A 27,662-nucleotide genomic window follows, 5' to 3' on the forward strand; every position below is an offset into this window, starting at 1 on the left:
TAAAGCAAATACTAGTTTATTGAAATTTTTCAAACAAATTTTATTCACTTTTGAGCAAACAATGCAGTTTAATTTCGAGAATAATTTTTCTTAAGTGCATATCTAGTTTATCGATACTTTTTTAGTCAATGGTGGTAGACATATGTGGCAGTTTAGTTGTACTTGCTTTTGTGTTTTGGCCAGTTGTTTTATGTTGTAAAGGTAATGTTCTCATTTCTTCATCGATATTGCTGAGCCCTGAATGTCCGGCTTTGCCCATTTTTGAACAAATAATCTGATAACTGCTTGAACCATTGAAGCCCCAGAAGTTGTTCCATGAAGTCTGAATAACTGTTGGAAGGCCCTGTGTCTGATTTTTTTTCTTTCTCTTTACACTGGCTTCCAACAACTTCCTCTGTTCATTTTCCAGTAATGGCGGGCCATTTGTGTTATCCATTACCCACGAGATAGGCTTCCGATTTAGTTGGGGTGGAATCCTTCTAGGAGCAGGTGGAATAACAAGTTCTGAAAATATTTGAATATGAGGTGGTCGGCCCCAATGGTGTTCCAGTTTTTTCTGTATGACATGGCAATTCAGCCGATCCACAATATCACGTTCAATCCAAGGTATTTCCATATGTATAGGTTCTATTATTTTCCCACTTGATTTGATTGGTGGAGGCACTGGTGGTCCTTCGGGAATCATCATTTCCATTGATTCCTCATACGGAGTAGCAAGTCCCAAGAGACGAGCCATTTCTTTCTTTTTTTGATTCATCTCAAAGACATCAGCTACATCTTGTTTAAAAAAAGCTATACGTAATGAACGTGTTGGTTTGTTCCCTTCACCAGGTGCAATAATCTTATCTAATGGCTTCTCCAATGTGGAAAGAAGGTTCTGATAAAATGGCTGGATTAATTCTGGCAAACAATGCAGTTTAATTTCCAGATTCATTTTACTTATGTGCATATCTAGTTTGTCGATACTTTTTTGGTCAATGGTGGTAGACTTATATGGCAGTTTAGTTGTACATGCTTTACTGTTTTGGCCAGTTGTTTTATGTTGTAAAGGTAATGTTCTCATTTCTTCGTCGATATTGCTGAGCCCTGAATATCTGGCTTTGCCCATTTCTGAACAAATAATCTGATGACTGCTTAAACCATTGAAGCCCCAGAAGTTGTTCCATGAAGTCTGAATAACTGTTGGAAGGCCCCGTGTCTGATTTTTTTTCTGTCTCTTTACACTGGCTTCCAACAACTTCCTCTGTTCCTTGTCCAGTAATGGCGGGCCATTTGTATTATCCATTACCCACGAGATAGGCTTCTGATTTAGTTGGGGTGGAATCCTTCTAGGAGCAGGTGTAATAACAAGTTCTGAAAATATTTGAATATGAGGTGGTCGGCCCCAATGGTGTTCCAGTTTTTTCTGTATGACATGGCAATTCAGCCGGTCCACAATATCACTTTCAATCCAAGGTATTTCCATATGTATAGGTTCTATTATTTTCCCACTTGATTTGATTGGTGGAGGCACTGGTGGTCCTTCGGGAATCATCATTTCCATTGATTCCTCATACGGAGTAGCAAGTCCCAAGAGACGAGCCATTTCTTTATGTTTTTGATTTATCTCGATGACATTGGCTACATCTTGTTTAACAAAAGCTATACGTAATGAACGTGTTGGTTTGTTCCCTTCTCCAGGTGCAATAATCTTATCTAATGGCTTCTCCACTGTGGAAAGAAAGTTCTGATAAAATGGCTGGATTAATTCTGGCAAAAATTGCCGTTTAATTTCCAGATTCATTTTACTTATGTGCATATGTAGTTTGTCGATACTTTTTTGGTCAATGGTGGTAGAAATATGTGGTAGTTTAGTTGTACTTGCTTTTGTGTTTTGGCCAGTTGTTTTATGTTGTAAAGGTAATGTTCTCATTTCTTTGTCGATATTGCTGAGCCCTGAATGTCCGGCTTTGCCCATTTTTGAACAAATAATCTGATGACTGCTTAAACCATTGAGGCCCCAGAAGTTGTTCCATGAAGACTGAATAACTGTTGGAAGGCCTCGTGTCTGATTTTTTTTCTTTCTCTTTACACTGGCTTCCAAGAATTTCCTCTGTTCATTGTCCAGTAATGGCGGGCCATTTGTATTATCCATTACCCACGAGATAGACTTCCGATTTAGTTGGGGTGGAATCCTTCTAGGAGCAGGTGGAATAACAAGTTCTGAAAATATTTGAATATGAGGTGGTCGGCCCCAACGGTGTTCCAGTTTTTTCTGTATGACATGGCAATTCAGCCGGTCCACAATATCACGTTCAATCCAAGGTATTTCCATATGTAAAGGTTCTATTATTTTCCCACTTGATTTGATTGGTGGAGGCACTGGTGGTCCTTCGGGAATCATCATTTCCATTGATTCCTCATACGGAGTAGCAAGTCCCAAGAGACGAGCCATTTCTTTCTTTTTTTGATTCATCTCGAAGACATCAGCTACATCTTGTTTAACAAAAGCTATATGTAATGAACGTGTTGGTTTGTTCCCTTCACCATGTGCAATAATCTTATCTAATGGCTTCTCCAATGTGGAAAGAAGGTTCTGATAAAATGGCTGGATTAATTCTGGCAAACAATGCAGTTTAATTTCCAGATTCATTTTACTTCTGTGCATATCTAGTTTGTCGATACTGTTTTGGTCAATGGTGGTAGACTTATATGGCCCTTTCGTTGTACATGCTTTACTGTTTTGGCCAGTTGTTTTATGTTGTAAAGGTATTGTTCTCATTTTTTCGTCGATATTGCTGAGCCCTGAATATCTGGCTTTGCCCATTTCTGAACAAATAATCTGATGACTGGTTAAACCATTGAGGCCCCAGAAGTTGTTCCATGAAGTCTGAATAACTGATGGAAGGCCCCGTGTCTGATTTTTTTTCTGTCTCTTTACACTGGCTTCCAACAACTTCCTCTGTTCCTTGTCCAGTAATGGCGGGCCATTTGTATTATCCATTACCCTCGAAATAGGCTTCCGATTTAATTCGGGTGGAATCCTTCTAGGTGCAGGTGGAATAACAAATTCTGACAAAATTTGAATATGAGGTGGTCGGCCCCAATGGTGTTCTACTTTTTTCCGTGTGACATGGCAATTCAGCCGGTCCACAATATCACTTTCAATCCAAGGTATTTCCATATGTATAGGTTCTATTGTTTTCCCACTTGATTTGATTGGTGGAGGCACTGGGGGTCCTTCGGGAATCATCATTTCCATTGATTCCTCATACGGAGTAGCAAGTCCCAAGAGACGAGCCATTTCTTTCTTTTTTTGATTCATCTCGAAGACATCAGCTACATGTTGTTTAACAAAAGCTATACGTAATGAACGTGTTGGTTTGTTCCCTTCACCAGGCGCAATAATCTTATCTAATGGCTTCTCCAATGTTGAAAGAAGGTTCTGATAAAATGGCTGGATTAATTCTGGCAAACAATGCAGTTTAATTTCCAGATTCATTTTACTTATGTGCATATGTAGTTTGTCGATACTTTTTTGGTCAATGGTGGTAGACATATGTGGCAGTTTAGTTGTACTTGCTTTTGTGTTTTGGCCAGTTGTTTTATGTTGTAAAGGTAATGTTCTCATTTCTTTGTCGATATTGCTGAGCCCTGAATGTCCGGCTTTGCCCATTTTTGAACAAATAATCTGATGGCTGCTTAAACCATTGAGGCCCCAGAAGTTGTTCCATGAAGTCTGAATAACTGATGGAAGGCCCCGTGTCTGATTTTTTTTCTGTCTCTTTACACTGGCTTCCAACAACTTCCTCTGTTCCTTGTCCAGTAATGGCGGGCCATTTGTATTATCCATTACCCTCGAAATAGGCTTCCGATTTAATTCGGGTGGAATCCTTCTAGGTGTAGGTGAAATAACAAATTCTGACAAAATTTGAATATGTGGTGGTCGACCCCAATGGTGTTCTAGTTTTTTCCGTATGACATGGCAATTCAGCCGGTCCACAATATCACTTTCAATCCAAGGTATTTCCATATGTAAAGGTTCTATTATTTTCCCACTTGATTTGATTGGTGGAGGCACTGGTGGTCCTTCGGGAATCATCATTTCCATTGATTCCTCATACGGAGTAGCAAGTCCCAAGAGACGAGCCATTTCTTTCTTTTTTTGATTCATCTCGAAGACATCAGCTACATCTTGTTTAACAAAAGCTATATGTAATGAACGTGTTGGTTTGTTCCCTTCACCATGTGCAATAATCTTATCTAATGGCTTCTCCAATGTGGAAAGAAGGTTCTGATAAAATGGCTGGATTAATTCTGGCAAACAATGCAGTTTAATTTCCAGATTCATTTTACTTCTGTGCATATCTAGTTTGTCGATACTGTTTTGGTCAATGGTGGTAGACTTATATGGCCCTTTCGTTGTACATGCTTTACTGTTTTGGCCAGTTGTTTTATGTTGTAAAGGTAATGTTCTCATTTTTTCGTCGATATTGGTGAGCCCTGAATGTCCGGCTTTGCCCATTTTTGAACAAATAATCTGATGACTGCTTAAACCATTGAGGCCCCAGAATTTGTTCCATGAAGTCTGAATAACTGATGGAAGGCCCCGTGTCTGATTTTTTTTCTTTCTCTTTACACTGGCTTCCAACAACTTCCTCTGTTCATTGTCCAGTAATGGCAGGCCATTTGTATTATCCATTACCCACGACATAAGCTTCTGATTTAATTCGGGTGGAATCTTTCTAGGAGCAGGTGGAATAACAAATTCTGATAATATTTGAATATGAGGTGGGCTGCACCAATGGTGTTCCAGTTTCTTTTGTGTGATATGCCAATTCAGCCAGTCCACAGTATCACGTTCAATCCAAGGTAATTCCATATTTAAAGGTTCTATTATTTTCCCACTTGCTTTGATTGCTGGAAGCACTGGTGGTCCTTTTGGAATCATCATTTCCTTTTTTATTGAAAAAATTATTTAAATTTCTACGAAATATAAGTGTACAAAATACAATATAAAACCCTAAATTACCACATAATAACCCCCCCCCCCCATCCCCTATCCCAGCTACACCAACCATTTTACCCCGCCCCCTTGGTTCTTATTAAAAAAACACATAAAATTGTAAAATTCTGCTGTCTGGTTTGGCAAAGTTTACATCTTTAAACACAATTTAAAATTTTATTTAACATCTAAAGCCATACATTCAAGATAAAAAGACCATAATTTAACAATGTACAATTATTTTGCAATTTCTACGTTATCTTCTCCAAATATAGACATGATTGAATTTCATTGTCATCTTTGTCTACTCAATTCAACATCTTTTTTCCAAGTCGTTGCAATATATTTTCTAGCCACCACCAATACTAATTGTATAAATGCAATTTGAGTTCGGTTCCAATCGCAAAGCCTTAATATTCCTCATATAACCCATTAAACACAGCCTTTGATCCAAATGTATATCTCTTTGAAATAAGTCTCGCAATATTTTAATTACTTTTCCCCATAAGGGCTTAATCTTAATACATTCCCACACCGAGTGTACTAAAGTACCAATCGAAGTCCCACATCAGAAAAACAAATTTGACTCACTAAAACTGTGACAAAAATGATCATTAACTAAATTATAACATGCATTAATTAATTTTGTAATGCTATCCTAACACATATCAGACCATTCTTCCACAGATATTGGAATTTGTAAATCCTGCTCCCATTTTTCTCTTATTCTGAAAATATCTACCTTCTTCATCTTTTTCTGTAATTACAAATAAATTTCTGAAATAAACCATTTTTTCCTTACCAGCAATTAATTTCTCAAATTTCTTTTGACCTGGTAATATTAAATCTCAAACAAAATATTTTAATAACAAATCACGTACTTGATAATCAGCAAATAAAATGTTTTGCAATTTACCAAACTTCTCTCAAATGAAAGAAATTAACCTCCTTCAAAACAATCTTCCACTAATATCAGTCTTTTTGAATCCCAGTCCCTTAGATAAGGATTGTGCATAGAAAATGAAATTAAATGATTCTGATATAACAGAATTTTATCTATAATCACCTCTTTCAATCCTATAAGTTGATTCCACTTGTACCATATCACTATCAGATGTTTCAATACAGGCAATTTATATCATTGCAAAAGCAAAGGATTCCATTTATAAATAAAGTGATGTTTAGATCCTTCCTGTATCTGATCCATCTCCACTTTTGCCCACACCGGTGGCTGGTCAATATCAAACAGTCTGTTAATAAACTTTAATTGTGCTGCTTGATAATAATTTTGAAAATGTGGTAGCTGAAGACCTCCCAAGTCATATCTCTATGTCAACTTTTGCATAGATACTCTGGACAACTTACCTTTCCATAAAAGCAAACAAACTACTTTATTTAATTCCCTCAAAAAACTTTCCCAGTATAACACTCGGAATAGATTGAAACAAATATTGAATACAAAGATATATATTCATTTTAATACAATTTACCCGTCCAATCAATGTTAACGGTAAGTCCTATCATCTATTCAAATCAAACTTGATCTTATTTAATAATGGGACATAATTTAAACTATACAAATTTTTATAGTCCTTATCCACAATTACACCCAGATATTTCATTTTATTTGACAATTTAAATTTAGTGAGTTGCTGACAATCTGAATAACCCCACCTGATGTTGGTGATATCTCACCTTTATCCCAATTTACTTTATAACCATATCACCAACAAATCCTGCAGTGGTTCTAACGAATTCTTGCATTGAGACCAATATATCAACACATCATCAGCCAATAAATTAATTTTATACTCCTGTCTACTACAGGAATTCCTTTAATGTTCAATTCTTGCCTAATAGCTTGGACCAATGAATCTGTCACTAATGCATACAAGGCTGGTGACAATGGGCAGCCCTGTCAAGTTGAACTAAACAAATTAAATACCTACGAAACCTGTCCATTTGTTACCACCCGAGCAGAAGGATTAGTATATAGTGCCTTAGCCCAACCAGTGGTCCAAATTTAAATCTTTCTAACACTACACGGCCGAAGGCTTTTTCCACGTCTCACGTTAGTATCACTGGTTGGTCGAGTCTTGAAGCATTAATTATAGTACTTAGTTTAGTAATATTATCTGCTGAATACCTATTTTAATAAATCCTGCTTGATCTACATGTACTAATTTCGGCAAAAAAATTAGGCAATCGATATGCCAGAACTTTAGCTACAATTTTATAATCTACATTCAATAGAGATATAGCTCTATACAATGCAACCTCAAATGGGTCTCTGCCTTTCTTCGGTATAACCGTTATCAATGCTCTTGAAAATGACTCTGGGAATAAACCTTTTTCAGTAGCTTGTTTAAGTACTTCCATATAAACTGGAAATAACAAATCATGAAATTCGTTATAAAATTCCATAGTAAACCCATCTTCTCAGGTGATTTTCCAGTAGGCATGGATTGTAATGCCTCCTTGAGTTCCAGATCCGTAAATGAACCCTCTAACATCTTAATATCCTCTTCCTCCAATAAAGGCAAATCCAAATTTGACAAAAAAGAATCAATCTGCTCCTCATCAGGTAGTCCCTTCAGATGTGTAGAAATCCTGGTTAAAAAGTATGAAATTCATCATGAATTTCCTGTGGTTTATAAGGAATTCCTGAACTTCTCCGAACCCCATTAATCATTATAGAAACTTGCTCAGTCTTCAGCTGCCACGCTAAAACTTTATGTGCTCTTTCCCCAACTCATAATAATGCTGTTTTGATCCTTGAATCATTCTTTCATAATTATAAGTTTGCGTTGTATTATAACGAAGCTTCAATTTAGATAACTGTATCTTATTCTCTTCTGTCGCATTTTTCTGAAATGTCTTCTCCAATACTGCAATTTCTTTTTCTAAATCTTGAAGTTCCACTTTATATTGCTTCTTCACTTTTTCAGTATAACTAATATTTTGACTCCGTAAGTATGTTTTTAAAACATCTCATAACGTAAATTTACTTTGAACTGATCCTGCATTTGTTTCTTAAAAAAAAACTTAATCTGATCTCTTACATACGAAATAAATTCAGGTCTTTTTCTTTTTCAATCTTTTTATTATTATTATAATTTATAAACACACAGTTCAAAGAGATATAAAAAATACATAGTAAGTAATGAATTAATACAGAGATATTAAACAATAATATTACAGAATAAAAATATATCATAAAAAAATTTTTTAGATCAGTTTAGGGTGTGAACTATCTCTAAAAAAAAAAGATATAATTAATAACAATATATGAAAAAAGAGAAAAGAAAAACCCCAAAAAAGAAGAAAAAACAAATCTGAATTAAAAAAACTTAAAAAAAAAAACCTACAGATATAGCTAAACCACGCCGATCACTCCGATCTCATCTTACAGCCCAATTATCATACATAATCATAGAAAGAAAACAGAGCCAGATCAACTCACCACAAATGAAAATATTGAATAAATGGTCGCCAGGTTAACTCAAACTTAGAAGGGGATTCATAGACAGAATTTCTAATTTTCTCTAAATTTAAACATAGTATAGTTTGGGTAAACCATTGGAAAACAGTGGGAGGATTAACCAAATTTAAATCCCCCATCAACTCAATAATTCTTTTTGCCATTTTGGTTTTCTTTACAATTTTTGGAGACTTATCCAACAATAGGTACAAACAACAATTGAAATCTCCTCCAACCATAACATGAATCAAATGCAAAAATGCGCCAGTAACAAATTGTACATCATCTTCATTTGGTGCATATATATTCATTAAAGTCCAAGCTTCTGAAAATAGTTTACAATTCTAGCTCCATTCTCAGAAAACGATTCCAAAACAAAGGGCACCTTTTTATGTATCAAAATCGCTACTCCTCTAGCCTTAGAATTAAAAGACCATGCCAGCATATGTCCAACCGAGTCTCATTTCAATTTCAAATGTTCTTTCTCTGTCAAATGAGTCTCTTGTAAAAATGCAATGTCCACCTTCATCTTTTTAATGTAATCCAACACACGTTTCCTTTCTATCAGGTGGTTCATCCCTTTTACGTTAAATGTCGCAAAATTCAATTTATTCATTTATTACAAATGGCACCCAACACAGCAAATCCTCACAAAATATATAAGCTCCAAAAAACCCTAGTAAATTTACCAAAAAATAAAAGAACCGTAAAAAAAACCCCACAAGAAACAAAAAAAACCCACCAAAGTGGTACCCCCCTCTACTAACCGGGTGTGATCTAAACCACAAGTGGCAGATAACCAGAAGACACAGAGCTATCCACCCTCCCCAGCTGATATTCTTATATCAAACAAAAAAGCTTGTTCATGCAGAAAAAAATTAAATTACAATACGCATAACACCACTTGCTTGTTCTTCAACACCAACACCACCAACTGCTTGACCATCATCTCTCTTCTGAGTCAGATGTTGTTTCTCCACTTTCTACCTGCCATTTCCATTTCCATCCCCATTCCTCTTTGGAGATCCCTGCGATTTCAATTGTTTCTGCAACTCAAACCTACGTGGGTTATTTGGCAAAGAATTACCACTTTATCGTTACAATCACAAAACGCCCAGTTAATTTCTTTAAGTTCATCTTGCACCACATCAACTGCTCTCAAACATTTGGATACATCCTGTTTAATTAATGACCCTTTTCTCAATTCACTCTATTGAAACTTATTATCCTTAAATCCCTGCGTAACTCTAGTTGCCATTTATTCATCCAATGGAGAAATTCTTCTGACACAGACAATGTTGTGTCTTCATCCACCTGCAGAGTTTGGAAAGTTTGTAAAGTAGGAGATTGAAGTCTCTGAAGTCTTTGAGATTTTTGAGGCCCACCTTGTAGAATTCTAGCAGCATGGAGTGTTGATGCTTCTTCATCTTGTATCTGTAATAGTTCCTCTTCATCTTCTTTTTCCATTTCCAACACTGCTCCTTCGGTCTGAGCCAAAGGACTACAGATCGGGATTACCTCGCAAACAGAACTGACTCTGTCAGCCCATCAGGAGTCAGACACTCCCGCAGCCTGTGGTCCGTTGGGAGTTGTGCACACACACGAATCTCCACGCAGGCCCAGATCAGCCAGGGACCGTAGGCACAGGTCCTCTGCTGCTGTCAAGCTCAGCGCATCACCGGGCAGTTCAATGTACTCACAACCACGATTGGGAGTGAGAGCATCGCCTCCACAAGGCCACATATCTCTGTGCACACGATCGAGTCACGCCCGCTACCCACCTTCTCCAAAGAATGGCTTACGTTCCAGTGCCATCTTGCGTGGTAGGACGCAAAGAAGGCTCCGGTGTAAAAGCAGTTGTAGCTTGAGTCGTCCTTTGAGACTTCAGCAGCTCCAGAGTCGACCCCCGTGGTTCCTTCGAAGAGGTAGGCCTCAGTTCTAAGGCACTTCCAGCTCTCCTAAGTTGTAACTTTTTTTTGCAGCTTGAACCTTGGATCCTTTCATTATGACTGTAAAAGCTTCTTAAAATTTTTCAGAACAAGTTTTAAGTAGTTAAATATCTCTAAATTTCAGGCATTAATTATTCAGCTGGGAAGAGGTGGAATTACACGTCCTCTTCCTACGCCATCTCACCACGCCCCCGGAATCATAATTTCCATTGATTTTTCATACTGAGAGAGAAACCATTACTTTATGTTTTTGATTCATCTCCAAGACATCAGCTGCATCTTGTTCAATAACACTTATATATATGAACGTGTTGGTTTGTACCCTTGACCAGGTGCAATAACCTTATCTACTGGTTTCTCTAATGTAGAAAGACGGTTCTGATAATACGGCTGGGTCATTTCTGGCAAACAAAGCAGTTTATTTCCAGAATCGTTTTTCTTAAGTGCAGATCTAGTTTGTCGATACTTTTTTGGTCAATGGTGCTGGACATATATGGTAGTTTAGTTTTACTTGCTTTTGTGTTTTGGCCAATTGTTTTATGTTGTAAAGGTAATGTTCTCATTTCTTCATCCCTGAGCCTGCATTTCCGGCTTTCCCCATTTTTGAACAAATAAACTGATTACTCCTTAAACCATTCAGGCCCCAGAAGTTGTTCCATGAAGACTGAATAACTGTTGGAAGGCCCCGTATCTGATTTTTTAGCTTTCTCTTTATGTGGACTTTCAACAACTTCCTTTATTCTTTGGAGCGTAGAAGGTAGAAGGTTGAGAGGGGATTTGATAGAAGTATTTAAGATTATGATTATGAAAGGAATAGACAGCGTGGATGTGGATAGACTATTTCCGTTAAGAGGAGGAAAGATTAAAACAAGAGGACATGAGTTAAGAATTAAGGGGCAGAGGTTTAGAGGTAACATGAGGGGGAACTTCTTTACTCAGAGAGTGGTAGCCGTGTGGAATGAGCTTCCGGGAGAAATAGTGGCGGCGGAGTCAATTGTATTATTTAAGAAAAGGTTGGACAGGTATATGGATGAGAAGAAGATGGAGGGTTATGGGCATTGTGCAGGGAGGTGGGACTAGAGAGGGGTGTTTGGTTCGGTGCGGACTAGAAGAGCCTAATGGCCTGTTTCCGTGCTGTAATTGTTATGTTATATGTTATGTTATGTTATGTTCATTTTCCATTAATGGCGGGCCATTTGTATTAACCATTAGCCTGAAGTTAGGCTTCTGATTTAGTTGGGGTGGAATCAGTTTAGGAGCAGGCGGAATTACCAATTCTGACAAAATTTGAATGTGAGGTGGTCGGCCGCAATGTTGTAGTCTTTTTCTGTGTGACATGCTAATCCAGCCTGCCCCTAATATCATGTGCTATCCTTCTTTTCTTTCTTTGGCTTGGTTTCATGGATGAAGATTTATGGAGGGGTAATGTCCACGTCAGCTGCAGGCTCGTTTGTGGCTGACAAGTCCGATGTGGGACAGGCAGACACAGTTGCAGCGGTTGCAAGGGAAAATTGGTTAGTGGGGGTTGGGTGTTGGGTTTTTCCTCCTTTGTCTTTAGACAGTGAGGTGGGCTCTGCGGTCTTCTTCAAAGGAGGTTGCTTCCCGCCAAACTGAGGCACCAAGATGCACGGTTTGAGGCGATATCAGCCCACTGGCGGTGGTCAATGTGGCAGGCACCAAGCGATTTCTTTAAGCAGTCCTTGTACCTCTTCTTTGGTGCACCTCTGTCTCGGTGGCCAGTGGAGAGCTTGCCATATAACACGATCTTGGGAAAGCGATGGTCCTCCATTCTGGAGACGTGACCTACCCAGCACAGTTGGATCTTCAGCAGCGTGGATTCGATGCTTTCGGACTCTGCCAGCTCAAGTACTTCGATGTTGGTGATGAAGTTGCTCCAATGAATGTTGAGGATGGAGCGGAGACAACGCTGATGGAAGCGTACTAGGAGCCGTAGGTGATGCCGGTAGAGGACCCATGATTCGGAGCCAAACAGGAGTGTGGGTATGACAACTGCTCTGTATACGCTAATCTTTGTGAGGTTTTTCAGGTGGTTGTTTTTCCAGACTCTTTTGTGTAGTCTTCCAAAGGTGCTATTTGCCTTGGCGAGTCTGTTGTCTATCTCATTGTCGATCCTTGCATCAGATGAAATGGTGCAGCCGAGATAGGTAAACTGGTTGATCGTTTTGAGTTCTGTGTGCCTGATGGAGATGTGGGGGGGCTGGTAGTCATGGTGGGGAGCTGGCTGATGGAGGACCTCAGTTTTCTTCAGGCTGACTTCCAGGCCAAACATTTTGGCAGTTTCCGCAAAACAGGACGTCAAGCGCTGAAGAGCTGGCTCTGAATGGGCAACTAATGTGGCATCGTCTGCAAAGAGTAGTTCACGGACAAGTTGCTCTTGTGTCTTGGTGTGAGCTTGCAGGCGCCTCAGATTGAAGAGACTGCCATCCGTGCGGTACTGGATGTAAACAGCGTCTTTATTGTTGTGGTATTTCATGGCTTGTTTCAGCATCATGCTGAAGAAGATAGAAAAGAGGGTTGGTGCGAGGACGCAGCCTTGCTTCACGCCATTGTCAATGAAGAAGGGTTCGGAGAGCTCATTGCTGTATCTGACCCGGCCTTGTTGGTTTTCGTGCAGTTGGATCACCATGTTGAGGAACTTAGGGGGGCATCCGAGGCGCTCTAGTATTTGCCAAAGCCCTTTCCTACTCACGGTGTCGAAGGCTTTGGTGAGGTCAACAAAGGTGATGTAGAGTCCTTTGTTTTGTTCTCTGCAGTTTTCTTGGAGCTGTCTGAGGGCAAAGACCATGTCAGTAGTTCCTGTTTGCGCGAAAGCCACACTGTGATTCTGGGAGGACATTTTCGGCGACACTAGGTATTATTCTATTAAGGAGAATCCTAGCGAAGATTTTGCCTGCAATGGAGAGCAGCGTGATTCCCCTGTAGTTTGAGCAGTCTGATTTCTCGCCTTTGTTTTTGTACAGGGTGATGATGATGGCATCACGAAGGTCCTGAGGCAGCTTTCCTTGGTCCCAGCAAAACTCATGCAGTTTGGCATCCAGACCTCTGGGGGGATTCTATCCATACCTGTTGCTTTGCCACTTTTCAGTTGTTCAATTGCCTTATATATCTCTTCCCGGGTAAGGACCTCATCCAGCTCTAGCCTTAAGGGCTGTTGAGGGAGCTGGAGCAGGACATTTCTTGGACTGAGTGGTTGGCACTGAAAAGAGATTGGAAGTGTTCTGACCATCGGTTGAGGATGGAGATCTTGTCGCTGAGGAGGACTTTGCTGTCTGAGCTGCGCAGCGGGCTTTGGACTTGGTGTGAGGGGCCGTACACAGCCTTTAGAGCCTCATAAAAACCGCTGAAGTTGCCAATGTCAGCGCTGATCTGGGTTTGTTTGGCGAGGCTAGTCCACCACTCATTTTGGATCTCCCGGAGTTTGCGCTGAAGATGGCTGCATGCGCGACGGAAGGCTCGTTTCTTCTCTGGCCAGGACAGCTTTGCAAGGTGGGCCTGGTGGGCAGATCGCTTCTTTGCCAGCAGCTCCTGGATTTCCTGGTTGTTTTCGTTGAACCAGTCCTTGTTTTTCCTGGAGAAGAAGCCCAGTACCTCGTCAGTGGATTGCAGTATGGCCGTTTTCAGCTGATCCCGGAGGGTTTCAGGGGACGTGTCCATGAGGCGGATTGCATCCTCGAGCTTTACTTGGAGGTTTGCCTGGAAGTTTCCTCTCACTTCGTCTGACTGCAAGTTTCCAACATTGAACCTCTTTCTAGGGGCTTAACTGTTCCTGGACTTTGGCTTTAAGTGAAGGTTGAGCCTCCAGCGAACAAGCCGGTGGTCAGTGTGACATTCCACACTGGGCATGACCCTGGTGTGCAGCACATCTCGTTTGTCTCTTTCTCGCACCAGGATGTAGTCCAGGAGGTGCCAGTGTTTGGATCGGGGATGCATCCAAGTCGTCTTCAGGCTGTCCCTCTGCTGAAAAAGGGTGTTGGTAATGACAAGCCGCTGTTCTGCGCAGAGCTCCAACAGGAGGCGCCTGTTGTCATTACACTTGCCGACACCATGCTTGCCCAGGATTCCTGGCCAGCTTTCTGAGTCTTTGCCAATGCGAGCGTTGAAGTCGCCAAGGATGACAACCTTGTCGGCTGTAGGGGTGCGTTGGATGAGGTTGCGCAGATCAGTGTAGAACTTGTCCTTTTCTGCTGGTTCCGCCTGAAGGGTTGGAGCATAGACACTGATGAGGGTGATGCGACGCTTGTTTTGAAGGGGGAGTCGCATGGACACGATCCGGTCCGAGTGGCCTGTCAGGAGGTTTTCGAGTTTGGAGGCAATGGAGTTCTTGACCATGAAGCCTACACCAGATCGGCGTCGTTCATCCATAGGCTTGCCAGACTAGTAGAGTGTGTAACCCGCGCCACGTTCTTGGAGGCTGCCTACATCTGCAAGGCGGACTTTGCTGAGAGCAGCTATGTCGATGCCAAGTGTGAGGAATTCATGTGCGATGAGGGCAGACCAACGTTCAGGTCGGTGGCTGTCAGCCTTATCTAGCATGGTTCTGATGTTCCAGCATAGCTCGAGTTTGTGTGCATCTTTTGAGGGGGAGGACGTGGACATGTCCTTGGGCCTGAGCAAAGGAGCTTTTAGGTGGAGTGCAGTGTGCGCAGTACTGGCCCCACCCTTTACACCCATGGTTCGTGTGCCGTGGCCGAGTGAACTGGGACATGGCAGCAAGGTCCGTGGGTCGTAGGTTTTATATCGGAGTGGCCTTCTCCTATGCAGGTTGCTTAACCGGGCTGGAGAGGCCTGCCTCCCCTCCTAGGCCGAACCATACCTGGTCGCAATCCATCCTGTTGGCCTCTGCCTGCTTCTCTCTGCCGAGGCCGGGGCCACCGCCTCTCCCTCCCTTCTGCCCGGACCGGGGCCGCCGCCGCCTACCCTTTGCCGGGGCCGGGGCCGCCGCTACCTTCCCTGTGCCCGGACCGGGGCCGCCGCCTCCTTCTTTCTGCCCGGACCGGGGCCTCTGCCTGTTTTTCTCTGCCAAGGCTGGGGCCACTGCCTCCCCCTCCCTTCTGCCCGGACTGGGGCCGCCGCCACCTACCCTCTGCCCGGCAGAGGGTGTTCTATCCAAGATATTTCCATATGTACAGTTCTATTTTATTCCCACTTGATTTGATTGCCGGAGGCACTGGTGGTCCTTTGGGAATCATCATTTCCATTGATTGTCAAAAAACTGTAATATCAGTAGCATCTGAAGGTGAGCAATATTGTCCGTGACATTACCAAGAAATTAGTTGTGGATGCAGTTTGATGTCGCAATATGGCAGTCCTGTATTGGGGCATTTCTTCATCTTTCTGCTGCCCCTCCGCCAGTGGCACAAAGTCCAATCCCCTTGATAGCGTGTGGATACTTTGCCTGGACAGTATGCCGGCCACCATCTTGTACTTGCCAGAGACGTGCCTTACATCTGTAGTGTACTCCGTGATGCAAGAAAGGTGTCATTGCTGGCGGGCCAGAGGTCCGATATCATAGCCAAGGCCAAGGTCAGGGGCTTGTGATCTATGAAAACCGTGCCAATTTAGGAAGTACCTGAAGTGGCAGTACAATGCCAGTAGCTCTGTGTGGAAAGCGCTATAATTCAGTTGTGGAGGCCGCAGACGTTCGCTGAAGAAAGCCAGCGGCCCCAAACTTCCTTCCATCTGCTGCTGCAGATCTCTGCCAATCGCCATTCCGGAGGCATCCACCGTCAAGGACTTTGGAGCATCTGACCTGGGTGTGCTAGGAGAGTGGCATCGGCCAGGGCTACCTTGGCCTTCACGAAGGCTTCCACTGATTCCTCATCCCAGGTGATGTCCTTCACCTTGCCTGCCATCTGGGCAAACAAGGACCGCATGATCCAGGCAGCTGAGGGGATGAACCTGTGATAAAAATTGATCATCCCCACAAACTCCTGTAGTTCCTTGGTAATGTTGGGCTTAGAAACCTTTCGGATGGCTTCCACTTCGTTGGCTAGCCATGTAGCTACTTCCCTGGTTATCCTGTGGCCCAGGAAGTTGATGGTGTCCAATCTGAAATGGCATTTGGCTGGGTTGATTGTCAGGCCGAACTCACTCAGTAGACGTTGCAGAGGTGCCCCATCTGCACCTGTAGGTTTCAGCTCACCACTCAGGATGTCATCCAGGTACACGAAGGAGCATTCCAGGTCTCGGCCCACTGCGTCCATGAGTCGCATTCTTTAGCCCGAATGGCATTCGGAGGAATTCAAAGTGGTCAAACGGGGTGATGATGGCAGTCTTGGGAATACCCCGTCCAGTTGGAGCAGATGTGCCCCTTTCTCATGAGATCCCGAAGGTCTCAATCAGTATGTCCTTGAAGGTGATGTACACACCTTTCAATGGGAGTTCCTGAATGAAGTTGGCCACCCGGCCTGCTGTGTCCTGGTCCAGGGCACTCACCAGGTGGTAGTACTGGGTAGATTCTGCTGTGATCTGCCAGATCTGAAACTGTGCCTCAGCCTGGTCAAATCACACGCATGGCTGATTCGTCCAGAAGGTCAGCAGCTTGAGAGCGACTGCATGGACTGCTGCCTGTTCACTCATCGCTGAGTTTAGATGCGATCTAAACCTTTGGGGTTACCAATTATAACCGCGCACTACTGGAAAGAAGACATGCACGTGCAGTATAGTCAGGTTAAGCTCTGAGTTTTATTAGGGCTCAGGTCCGACTTTTATACTTGCACTGTTCCCGCTCTGCCGCCCCCCCCACTCTTGGCTGACATCACAACGTGCATAACAAAAGCAGATTTCCGCAAGCGGGCACTTTCCTGCATAACAGTGTCCTTCTTTCCCGCACACTGTCCTGTCTGTTGGCTTCGCAGTAAGGCCAGCGCCATTTTGGGGTCGCTGGCCTTTAAGCTGCCCTTGCCATTCACCTGCCGGATCGTTAGTTGGGGCCAGTGCGCTGCGCGGGCTGCTGGCCTTTGGTTGTGCTCGCCGCCCAGAGTGCCAGCTTGATTGCTGCAGAGGCGGGCCACCCAATTTTCCACTTTTCCATTCCAACATGATCACTCCCTTCGTTCCCATGGTCAATTTCTCTTCTTTATTCCCCTTTCTCTTTTCTATATCTTTCTTCCAACAGTTCTTCCTCAAACTTCCTCTCCTTTTCTTTTCTTTTCAGGTCCCATCATTTGTCCATTCTCCAATCTCGCTTGATGCAAATATTGTAAGTGCCATGATTCTTATTTACAAGGGCACAAATAAGTGAAGTATCAAAAACAAGCTTGAATTACTTTTCAAGTCCACAAATACAACTTCCTGTCTGAAAGATTCTACAATTACACCGATGACATGCACAATTTCCAAAGAAATAAATGTGGATGGTGAGTATGACATTGAACAGCATCCAACTGAACCCTTTGGAAACTTAATGAGATTAATTTTAAACCGTTAACCTTAAACTAATTTTAATTGGATGAGTGCTCTTGGCTTGTGTGCACCACAGCTGGCAAGGAACCTGAAAGGGTCACAAATTCAGATTCACAACAGAGTCCAGAAAAACCAATGGGATTAATGATGTGGGCAACATGTGACAGTTTGTTTCAGTAGCACTAATGACAGAAGCAAGACTTTCTGTGGTGCTGGAAGGAGCTGACATGCTCTTCACCCATTTCCTAAAAGTGGGCTGAAAATTTGAACACAATAGCATTCTATCAAGTTGATGAAAAGTGATGTCAGGATAAACTGGTACTGAACCAACTAAAAAATATAAATATATAAACAATTGTGATAATCCAGGGGGAACTAAGGGGTAATATTCATGATTTTAACTTTTGTACCCAAAGTGTAACTTGTAACAAGCTGTGTATAATTGTCTAGTATGGACAAGGGTCTGAAATAAGAACAAAGCTGGTTGTTGAGAGAAGGATCTGATCCTTTTGCTGACCTCTTCTGCCCAGTTGCCTAAACATCTTCCTACGACTGAAATCTCTGGAGAAGATCATTGACATTTTCCTTTTTCTTCCCTTCGTTTGTATCAGATCCACTTCACTAGGGATGATCAATGAGAACAACCAGATTGGAAATATACATCTCTTCATCCAGAAAGTTTCAGCAGTTTTCTTACACTCAGGCACAGCAATCTGGACTGGATCGGGATTCAAATCCCACACTGTCTTTAGGTTTCTCCAGGTGGATTCTCCATTAAGAATGCGCCTGAAGAAGCAGAAGCGGCCCTTTAAATTGCCGTTCAGGAGGCAGCGTTGAAAGCACAACGCTGGCCACCTGAAAGAACAGCGGCACCGCGATGCGCCTCTGAGCGAGCGAGCTCCGGCTCCTCTCCCTTGGGCTGTCAAGTTAGGATGGCTGCCTGTCACCTGGGACAGCCAGCACAGGGACATGCCCCGTGGAATGTCCCCACACTGATCGCTCTGCCCATCGGCGGGAGAGGAGGAGGCTGGAGCGGCCGGCGGGGGAGAACGGGGACTGGAGCAGCTGGCGAGTGAGTACGCAGTATCGGCATTGTTTTGGCCAGCCCCCCTTCTCGCCCGCCGGCCGCTCTAGCCCACCCCCTTTCTCCCCCGCTGGCCGCTCCAGCCCCCCTGCCCTTCTACCCCACCGGCCGCTCTAGCCCCCCCTCCCCTTCTCCCCCACCGGCCGCTCTAGCCCCCCCTCCCCTTCTCCCCCACCGGCCGTTCCAGTCGCCCGGCTTCTCCCCCGCCGGCTGCTCCAGCCCCCTTTCTCCCCCGCCGGCCGCTCACGCCCTGCAGCCACTTTCAGGCGACTGCATTCAGATGGCTGGGGAGGACACTGCAATGCGGCGATTACCCTCTTGGAGGAATGTGCAGGCGCCTCCTGCACATTCACGGGGTCTCCCAACAGCCGCATCTTGCCCAAAGATGTGGCATGACAAGCGGGGCAATTGGCCATCTGATAGCGCCTTTGAAGAATGTTTTCTCTGGGGCTCTGGTTTCCTCCCATCATTCAGAAATACCAGGTGTGTCGATTCATGGGGTGTAAATTGTGCAGCATGGACTCGCGGGCAGAAATATCCTGTTACCAGGCTGTGTTTAATATTTAAATGTTATTTTTTTAATGTTGACCTCAATGGATTAGAAAGCAACCAATGGAATGGTAACTCTTGAATTATTCCGACCCACCTGGTCCAAACTATGCCCTTTCGAGGGCAGTAATAATCCTCTTTTCTCATTTGTCATTGGCATGGATTGTGAAACTATGCCCTGTCCAGACATCAAACCCAATCCCTATTGACTGAACATACCCCCCCACCCCCCATCTGGAAAAGGACATGGTCATGACGTAATCATGAGCTGTCACCAGCTCATTGCCCCTCTCTATTCATCGGCTATTTGTTTTGGAGACTTGATCTCCACACGACTGAGGTGCTGTCTCAGTCCTTTGGTTCCACGGACTGAACCATGTCACTGTCACACGCCATTCCAGATTATCCCCCTCGGTCTGGACTCCAATCCCCCCTCGGTCTGGACTCCAATCCCCCCTCGGTCTGGACTCCAATCCCCCCTCGGTCTGGACTCCAATCCCCCCTCGGTCTGGACTCCAATCCCCCCTCGGTCTGGACTCCAATCCCCCCTCGGTCTGGACTCCAATCCCCCCTCGGTCTGGACTCCAATCCCCCCTCGGTCTGGACTCCAATCCCCCCTCGGTCTGGACTCCAATCCCCCCTCGGTCTGGACTCCAATCCCCCCTCGGTCTGGACTCCAATCCCCCCTCGGTCTGGACTCCAATCCCCCCCTCGGTCTGGACTCCAATCCCCCCTCGGTCTGGACTCCAATCCCCCCTCGGTCTGGACTCCAATCCCCCCTCGGTCTGGACTCCAATCCCCCCTCGGTCTGGACTCCAATCCCCCCTCGGTCTGGACTCCAATCCCCCCTCGGTCTGGACTCCAATCCCCCCTCGGTCTGGACTCCAATCCCCCCTCGGTCTGGACTCCAATCCCCCCTCGGTCTGGACTCCAATCCCCCCTCGGTCTGGACTCCAATCCCCCCTCGGTCTGGACTCCAATCCCCCCTCGGTCTGGACTCCAATCCCCCCTCGGTCTGGACTCCAATCCCCCCTCGGTCTGGACTCCAATCCCCCCTCGGTCTGGACTCCAATCCCCCCTCGGTCTGGACTCCAATCCCCCCTCGGTCTGGACTCCAATCCCCCCTCGGTCTGGACTCCAATCCCCCCTCGGTCTGGACTCCAATCCCCCCTCGGTCTGGACTCCAATCCCCCCTCGGTCTGGACTCCAATCCCCCCTCGGTCTGGACTCCAATCCCCCCTCGGTCTGGACTCCAATCCCCCCTCGGTCTGGACTCCAATCCCCCCTCGGTCTGGACTCCAATCCCCCCTCGGTCTGGACTCCAATCCCCCCTCGGTCTGGACTCCAATCCCCCCTCGGTCTGGACTCCAATCCCCCCTCGGTCTGGACTCCAATCCCCCCTCGGTCTGGACTCCAATCCCCCCTCGGTCTGGACTCCAATCCCCCCTCGGTCTGGACTCCAATCCCCCCTCGGTCTGGACTCCAATCTCCCCTCGGTCTGGACTCCAATCCCCCCTCGGTCTGGACTCCAATCCCCCCTCGGTCTGGACTCCCACCCCCCCCCTTGATCCGGACTCCAATCCCCATCCAATCCCCCTGATCCGGACTCCAATCCCCCTGATCCGGACTCCAATCCCCCGATCCGGACTCCAATCCCCCCTTGATACGGACTCCAATACACCCCTGATCCGGACTCTCATCCCCCCTGATCCGGACTCTCATCCCCCCTGATCCGGACTCCACTCCCCCTTGATCCGGACTCCACTCCCCCTTGATCCGGACTCCAATTCCCCGCCAAATCCACGACGCCGCTCCGCCCCAAACACGCACCTCGTGATCCATTGGCTCCCCAGTCGATGGGTCTGGGCTGCGTGGCCGCTTCCTCCTCGCCCGCAGCCCCCACAGGGCGAGCCCAGTGAGGAGGCCCACGGCAGCCACCAGATAGGCCCAGCAGAGGAGCGAGAGGCCAGCGAAGCCGCGCTCGAGACTGGGGCCCGTTGGGGGCGGCCCCTGGAAGGGCCACCAGGCTGCACGAGCGGCGGCCTCGGACTGCTGGAGCCCCAGGCTCTGGAGCAGATGCCGGAACATGGCGGCAACCCGGCGCCGTCACGGCGCCCACGAGGAGCGCAGGCGCGTGTGGCCGAACGACGGAGGTGGAAGGAAAGGCGGAAATGGGTCCGAGCCTTGACGACAAATTAGGCGACAAGTTCACGCGAGGACAACTCATGTGACTGACCCGCCTCCCTCAGCCGGGGTCCGCGCCGGCCCCCGCTGTGACGTCACGGCCCTGACGCGCGCCGCCACTCCACTGTGACGTCACGACCCTGACCCGCGCCGCCCGCCCGCTGTGACGTCACGGCCAGGCCCGGCCGACTTCATTCCTGTTGCTGTGGAGACGGTGGTGGTGGAGGAGCACGTGCAGGTGTGGTCAAGCTTCAAGATGGTCCCAAATTGGGGTCGTCTTCTTCTTTCTCTCCCTTTCAAGGAAGGAATGGGTTTCCAACACAAAGCATAGTCAGATCCTTCTTGTGAAAATGGGCTCTTTGCATTCACATCAACATCTCATGCCTGGGAGAGTCAATCTTTGCTCGTCCTCGGCTTTGGCCAGAAGACTGAGGGTGGCCTCACCCTTTCCTTTGGCCACATCAAGCAACGCTGTGCAATCATTTGACTCCTATCCTTGTTCTTCGTTCGCCATTCCTCATCGTCCTCCCGAAGCAACTTTCAGGAGGTCTCTCCCCGCACACATTCCTTCCTCTCGCACTCAGGGCAGGTCAGACAGGGACTTCCTTCACTTCCCATATTCCCCATCCCTTCTCCATCAAAGGCTCTGTCTAATGGGTTAAATGAGGAAGATTAAGGCTTTGTGATTGGAAAGAACTCAAATTGCGTTTCCACGATGAGGATTGGCGGTGGCGAGAAAATGTACTGCCATAACTTGGAAAACAGAGGTTGAATTGAGTAGACAAAGAGGACGATGAAATTCAATCTTGTCTATATTTGGAGAAGATAATGTAGAAATTGCAAAGTCATTGGACATGGTTAAAATGTGGGCTTTTAATCTTGAATGCATGGGTTTCGATGTGAAGTAAAATTTCAAATTGTGTTTAAAGATGTAAACTTTGCCAAACCACACAGCAGAATTTTGCAATTTGAGGTATGTGTTTTTAATAAGAACCAAGGGGGCAGGGGTAAAAAGGTTGCTGGAGCTGGGATGGGGGACGGGGGGTGGGGGGGGATATTATGGGGTAATTTTGGGTTTTATGTTGTATTTTCTACACTTATACTTTGTAAAATTTAAATAATTTGTTCAATAAAAAAGGAAAAGATCATTCCAAAACACGCCACACTGCTTCCAGCAATCCAAGCAAGTGGGAAAATAATAGAACCAAAACATATGGAAATACCTTGGATTGAACGTGATATTGTGGACCGGCTGAATTGCCATGTCATACAGAAAAAACTGGAACACCATTGGGGCCGACCACCTCATGTTCAAATTTTGCCAGAATTTGTTATTCCGCCTGCTCCGACAAGGATTCCACCCAGACTAAATCGGAAGCCTATCTCGTGGGTAATGGATGATACAAATGGCCCGCCATTACTGGACAATGAACAGAGGAAGTTGTTGGAAGCCAGTGTAAAGAGAAAGCAAAAGAAATCAGACACGGGGCCTTCCAACAGTTATTCAGACTTCATGGAACAACTTCTGGGGCCTGAATGGTTTAAGCAGTCATCAGATTATTTGTTCAAAAATGGGCAAAGCTGGACATTCAGGGCTCAGCAATATCGATGAAGAAATGAGAACATTACCTTTACAACATGAAACAACTGGCCAAAACACAAAAGCAAGTAGAAATAAACTACCATATATGTCCAGCACCATTGACCAAAAAAGTATCGACAAACTAGATATGCACATAAGTAAAATGGTTCTGGAAATTAAACTGCATTGTTTGCCAGAATTAGTCCAGACATTTTATCAGAACCTTCTTTCCACATTGGAGAAGCCAGTAGATAAGATTATTGCAGCTGGTCAAGGGTACAAACCAAAGCGTTCATTACATATAGCTTTTATTGAACAAGATGCAGCTGATGTCTTCGAGATAAATCAAAAACATAAAGGAATGGCTCGTCTCTTGGGATTTGCTACTCCGTATGTGCAATCAATGGAAATGATGATTCCCGAAGGACCACCATGCCTCCACCAATCAAAGCAAGTGGGAAAATAATAGAACCTATACATATGGAAAAACCTTGGATTGAACGTGATATTGTGGACCGGCTGAATTGCCATGTCATACAGAAAAAACTGGAACACCATTGGGGCCGACCACCTCATATTCAAATTTTGCCAGAACTTGTTATTCCGCCTGCTCCGACAAGGATTCCACCCCAACTAAATCGGAAGCCTATCTCTTGGGTAATGGATAATACAAATGGCCCGCCATTACTGGACAATGAACAGAGGAAGTTGTTGGAAGCCAGTGTAAAGAGAAAGAAGAAAAATAAGACACGGGGCCTTCCAACAGTTATTCAGACTTCATGGAACAACTTCTGGGGCCTGAATGGTTTAAGCAGTCATCAGTTTATTCGTTCAAAAATGGGCAAAGTCGGATATGCAGGGCTCAGCAATATCGAAAAAGAAATGAGAACATTACCTTTACAACATGAAACAACTGGCCAAAACACAAAAGCAAGTACAGCTAAACGACCATATATGTCTACCACCATTGACCAAAAAGGTTTCGACAAACTAGATATGCACATAAGTAAAATGATTCTGGAAATTAAACTGCATTGTTTGCCAGAATTAATCCAGCCATTTTATCAGAACGTTCCTTCCACATTGGAGAAGCCAGTAGATAAGATTATTGCACCTGGTCAAGGGTACAAACCAAAACGTTCATTACATATAGCTTTTATTGAACAAGATGCAGCTGATGTTTTCGAGATGAATCAAAAACATAAAGGAATGGCTCGTCTCTTGGGACTTGCTACTCCGTATGTGCAATCAATGGAAATGATGATTCCCGAAGGACCACCAGTGCCTCCACCAATCAAAGCAAGCGGGAAAATAATAGAACCTATACATATGGAAATACCTTGGATTGAACGTGATATTGTGGACCGGCTGAATTGCCATGTCATACAGAAAAAACTGGAACACCATTGGGGCCGACCACCTCATATTCAAATTTTGCCAGAACTTGTTATTCCGTCTGCTCCGACAAGGATTCCACCCCAACTAAATCGGAAGCCTATCTCGTGGGTAATGGATAATACAAATGGCCCGCCATTACTGGACAATGAACAGAGGAAGTTGTTGGAAGCCAGTGTAAAGAGAAAGAAGAAAAATCAGACACGGGGCCTTCCAACAGTTATTCAGACTTCATGGAACAACTTCTGGGGCCTGAATGGTTTAAGCAGTCATCAGTTTATTCGTTCAAAAATGGGCAAAGTCGGATGTGCAGGGCTCAGCAATATCGAAAAAGAAATGAGAACATTACCTTTACAACATAAAACAACTGGCCAAAACACAAAAGCAAGTACAACTAAACTACCATATATGTCTACCACCATTGACCAAAAAGGTTTCGACAAACTAGATATGCACATAAGTAAAATGGTTCTGGAAATTAAACTGCATTGTTTGCCAGAATTAGTCCAGACATTTTATCAGAACCTTCTTTCCACATTGGAGAAGCCAGTAGATAAGATTATTGCACCTGGTCAAGGGTACAAACCAAAACGTTCATTACATATAGCTTTTATTGAACAAGATGCAGCTGATGTTTTCGAGATAAATCAAAAACATAAAAGAATGGCTCGTCTCTTGGGATTTGCTACTCCGTATGAGGTATCAATGGAAATGATGATTCCTGAAGGACCAACAGTGCCTCCACCAAACAAAGCAAGTAGGAAAATAATAGAACCTATACATATGAAAATACCTTGGATTAACCGTGATATTGTGGACCGGCTGAATTGCCATGTCATACAAAAAAAACTGGAACACCATTGGGGCCGACCACCTCATATTCAAATTTTGTCAGAATTTGTAATTCCGTCTGCTCCGACAAGGATTCCACCCCAACTAAATCGGAAGCCTATCTCGTGGGTAATGGATAATACAAATGGCCCGCCATTACTGGACAATGAACAGAGGAAGTTGTTGGAAGCCAGTGTAAAGAGAAAGAAGAAAAATCAGACACGGGGCCTTCCAACAGTTATTCAGACTTCATGGAACAACTTCTGGGGCCTGAATGGTTTAAGCAGTCATCAGTTTATTCGTTCAAAAATGGGCAAAGTCGGATGTGCAGGGCTCAGCAATATCGAAAAAGAAATGAGAACATTACCTTTACAACATAAATCAACTGGCCAAAACACAAAAGCAAGTACAACTAAACTACCATATATGTCTACCACCATTGACCAAAAAGGTTTCGACAAACTAGATATGCACATAAGTAAAATGGTTCTGGAAATTAAACTGCATTGTTTGCCAGAATTAGTCCAGACATTTTATCAGAACCTTCTTTCCACATTGGAGAAGCCAGTAGATAAGATTATTGCAGCTGGTCAAGGGTACAAACCAAAACGTTCATTACATATAGCTTTTATTGAACAAGATGCAGCTGATGTCTTCGAGATAAATCAAAAACATAAAGGAATGGCTCGTCTCTTGGGACTTGCTACTCCGTATGAGGAATCAATGGAAATGATGATTCCCGAAGGTCCCCCAGTGCCTCCACCAATCAAATCAAGTTTGAAAATAATAGAACCTATACATATGGAAATACCTTGGATTGAACGTGATATTGTGGACCGGCTGAATTTCCATGTCATACAGAAAAAACTGGAACACCATTGGGGCCGACCACCCCATATTCAAATTTTGTCAGAATTTGTTATTCCGCCTGCTCCTGGAAGGATTCCACCCCAATAAATCGGAAGCCTATCTTGTGGGTAATGGATAATACAAATGGCCCGCCATTACTGGACAATGAACAGAGGAAGTTGTTGGAAGCCAGTGTAAAGAGAAAGAAGAAAAATCAGACACGGGGCCTTCCAACAGTTATTCAGACTTCATGGAACAACTTCTGGGGCCTCAATGGTTTAAGGAGTAATCAGTTTATTTGATATAAAATAGGGAAAGCTGGAAATGCAGGGCTCAGCAATATCGATGAAGAAAAGAGAACCTTAACTTTACAACGTAAAACCACTGGTCTATCTCAAAAGGAAGTAAAACTAAACTACCACATATGTCTACCACCATTGACCAAAAAAGTATCGATAAACTAGATATGCACTTAAGAAAAATTATTCTCTAAATTAAACTGCATTGTTTGCTCGAAAGTGAATAAAATTTGTTTGTAAAATTTCAATAAACCAGTATTTGCTTTACTAGCCTATTGTGTGATTGTTTTTATTTCTCAGTAGGTCTAATGTCGTAGCCACTACAATTCGTGACCAGGACTGCAGGATTCAACTGAAATTTGAATCTCCAGTCTCAATGGACGCAGCTATGTCCACAGCAGCAGCTGCCGGCATTGCAGCCGGTAACAGTGTGGGACTTCACTTGCCTCCTTTATGGACCCACTAACCTCGAGTTTGGCTTCTTCAGGCTGTAACCCAGTTTCGGCTACAGAGGAGAACACATTATCAATAATCTGGCATGTCATTATCTGGCATGTCGTGGGCACTTTACATCACCACTGCAGCTCGTGTAAGCGAATTCGTTGCCAATCCCCTAGCAGAAAACCAGTACACCAGGTTCCGCCAGTTTCTCCTGCATATACTGGAGTTGACGAGGCATGAACGTGGCATGAGACTTTTGAATATGGAAGGTCTGGATGATAGGAATCAATCGGATCGACTGAATGAAATGCTGGCATTGGTGTACGGTCATCCTCATTAGCTGTTCTTTGAAACCATATTCCTATCGAAGCTGCCATCCCATGTTGCCATCCATTGTGTGATGAATCTGTGTTATGCTATCAGTCTTTCGCTGTGCTCAGTCTGCTCTACTGGATATGGACGTGTATTATCTCTACGACTAAAGACTCTCCCCTTGGCTATAACTGTGTACGCACCCATTATCATTCATTATTGTATTACTGAGTTTCTACTAATAAAAGCCAGGATTCCTGGATAACGACACTGCCTTTGATTTCTTCATTACCTGGC

General features: G+C 44.4%; 2 protein-coding genes across 4 annotated transcripts; one reads left to right on the plus strand and one right to left on the minus strand.

The window, feature by feature from the left end:
- LOC138739653 (uncharacterized) lies at positions 1-21,646 on the minus strand. Its single transcript, XM_069892152.1, has 2 exons — positions 21,303-21,646; positions 1-4,936 (listed from the first exon to the last, which is right to left on the minus strand). Exons 1-2 carry the CDS (start codon positions 21,558-21,560, stop codon positions 122-124), a joined length of 5,073 nt encoding a protein of 1,690 aa, XP_069748253.1. The 5' UTR covers positions 21,561-21,646; the 3' UTR covers positions 1-121.
- LOC138739654 (uncharacterized) lies at positions 21,307-27,635 on the plus strand. Of its 3 annotated transcripts, none has more exons than XR_011342358.1 (2): positions 21,307-22,629; positions 26,913-27,635. XR_011342358.1 is itself a non-coding variant. In XM_069892153.1 (2 exons), the coding sequence occupies exon 2, from the start codon at positions 23,671-23,673 to the stop codon at positions 26,419-26,421; it is 2,751 nt and encodes a 916-aa protein (XP_069748254.1). In that variant the 5' UTR covers positions 21,765-22,629; positions 22,795-23,670; the 3' UTR covers positions 26,422-26,882. The 3 variants fall into 3 exon arrangements, 2 of the variants coding, with proteins under 2 accessions (XP_069748254.1, XP_069748255.1); XM_069892153.1 differs by lacking the exon at positions 26,913-27,635 and adding an exon at positions 22,795-26,882 and having other exon boundaries at positions 21,765-22,629; XM_069892154.1 differs by lacking the exon at positions 26,913-27,635 and adding an exon at positions 22,795-26,882 and having other exon boundaries at positions 21,765-21,894.
- The last annotated feature ends 27 nt before the right edge of the window (positions 27,636-27,662 follow it).

The sequence above is a fragment of the Narcine bancroftii genome, chromosome 7 (genome assembly GCF_036971445.1).
Source record: "Narcine bancroftii isolate sNarBan1 chromosome 7, sNarBan1.hap1, whole genome shotgun sequence".
Classification (NCBI taxonomy): domain Eukaryota; kingdom Metazoa; phylum Chordata; class Chondrichthyes; order Torpediniformes; family Narcinidae; genus Narcine; species Narcine bancroftii.

Bases quoted from the DNA above. Each gene is read 5' to 3' on its own strand.
- LOC138739653 (XM_069892152.1), bottom strand. From the start codon at position 21,560: ATGTTCCGGCATCTGCTCCAGAGCCTGGGGCTCCAGCAGTCCGAGGCC. The intron at 4,937-21,302 runs GTGCGTGTTTGG...TCAATAAAAAAG, and splicing joins GGGAGCCAATGGATCACGAG to GAAATGATGATTCCAAAAGG.
- LOC138739654 (XM_069892153.1), top strand. From the start codon at position 23,671: ATGCCTCCACCAATCAAAGCAAGTGGGAAAATAATAGAACCTATACAT.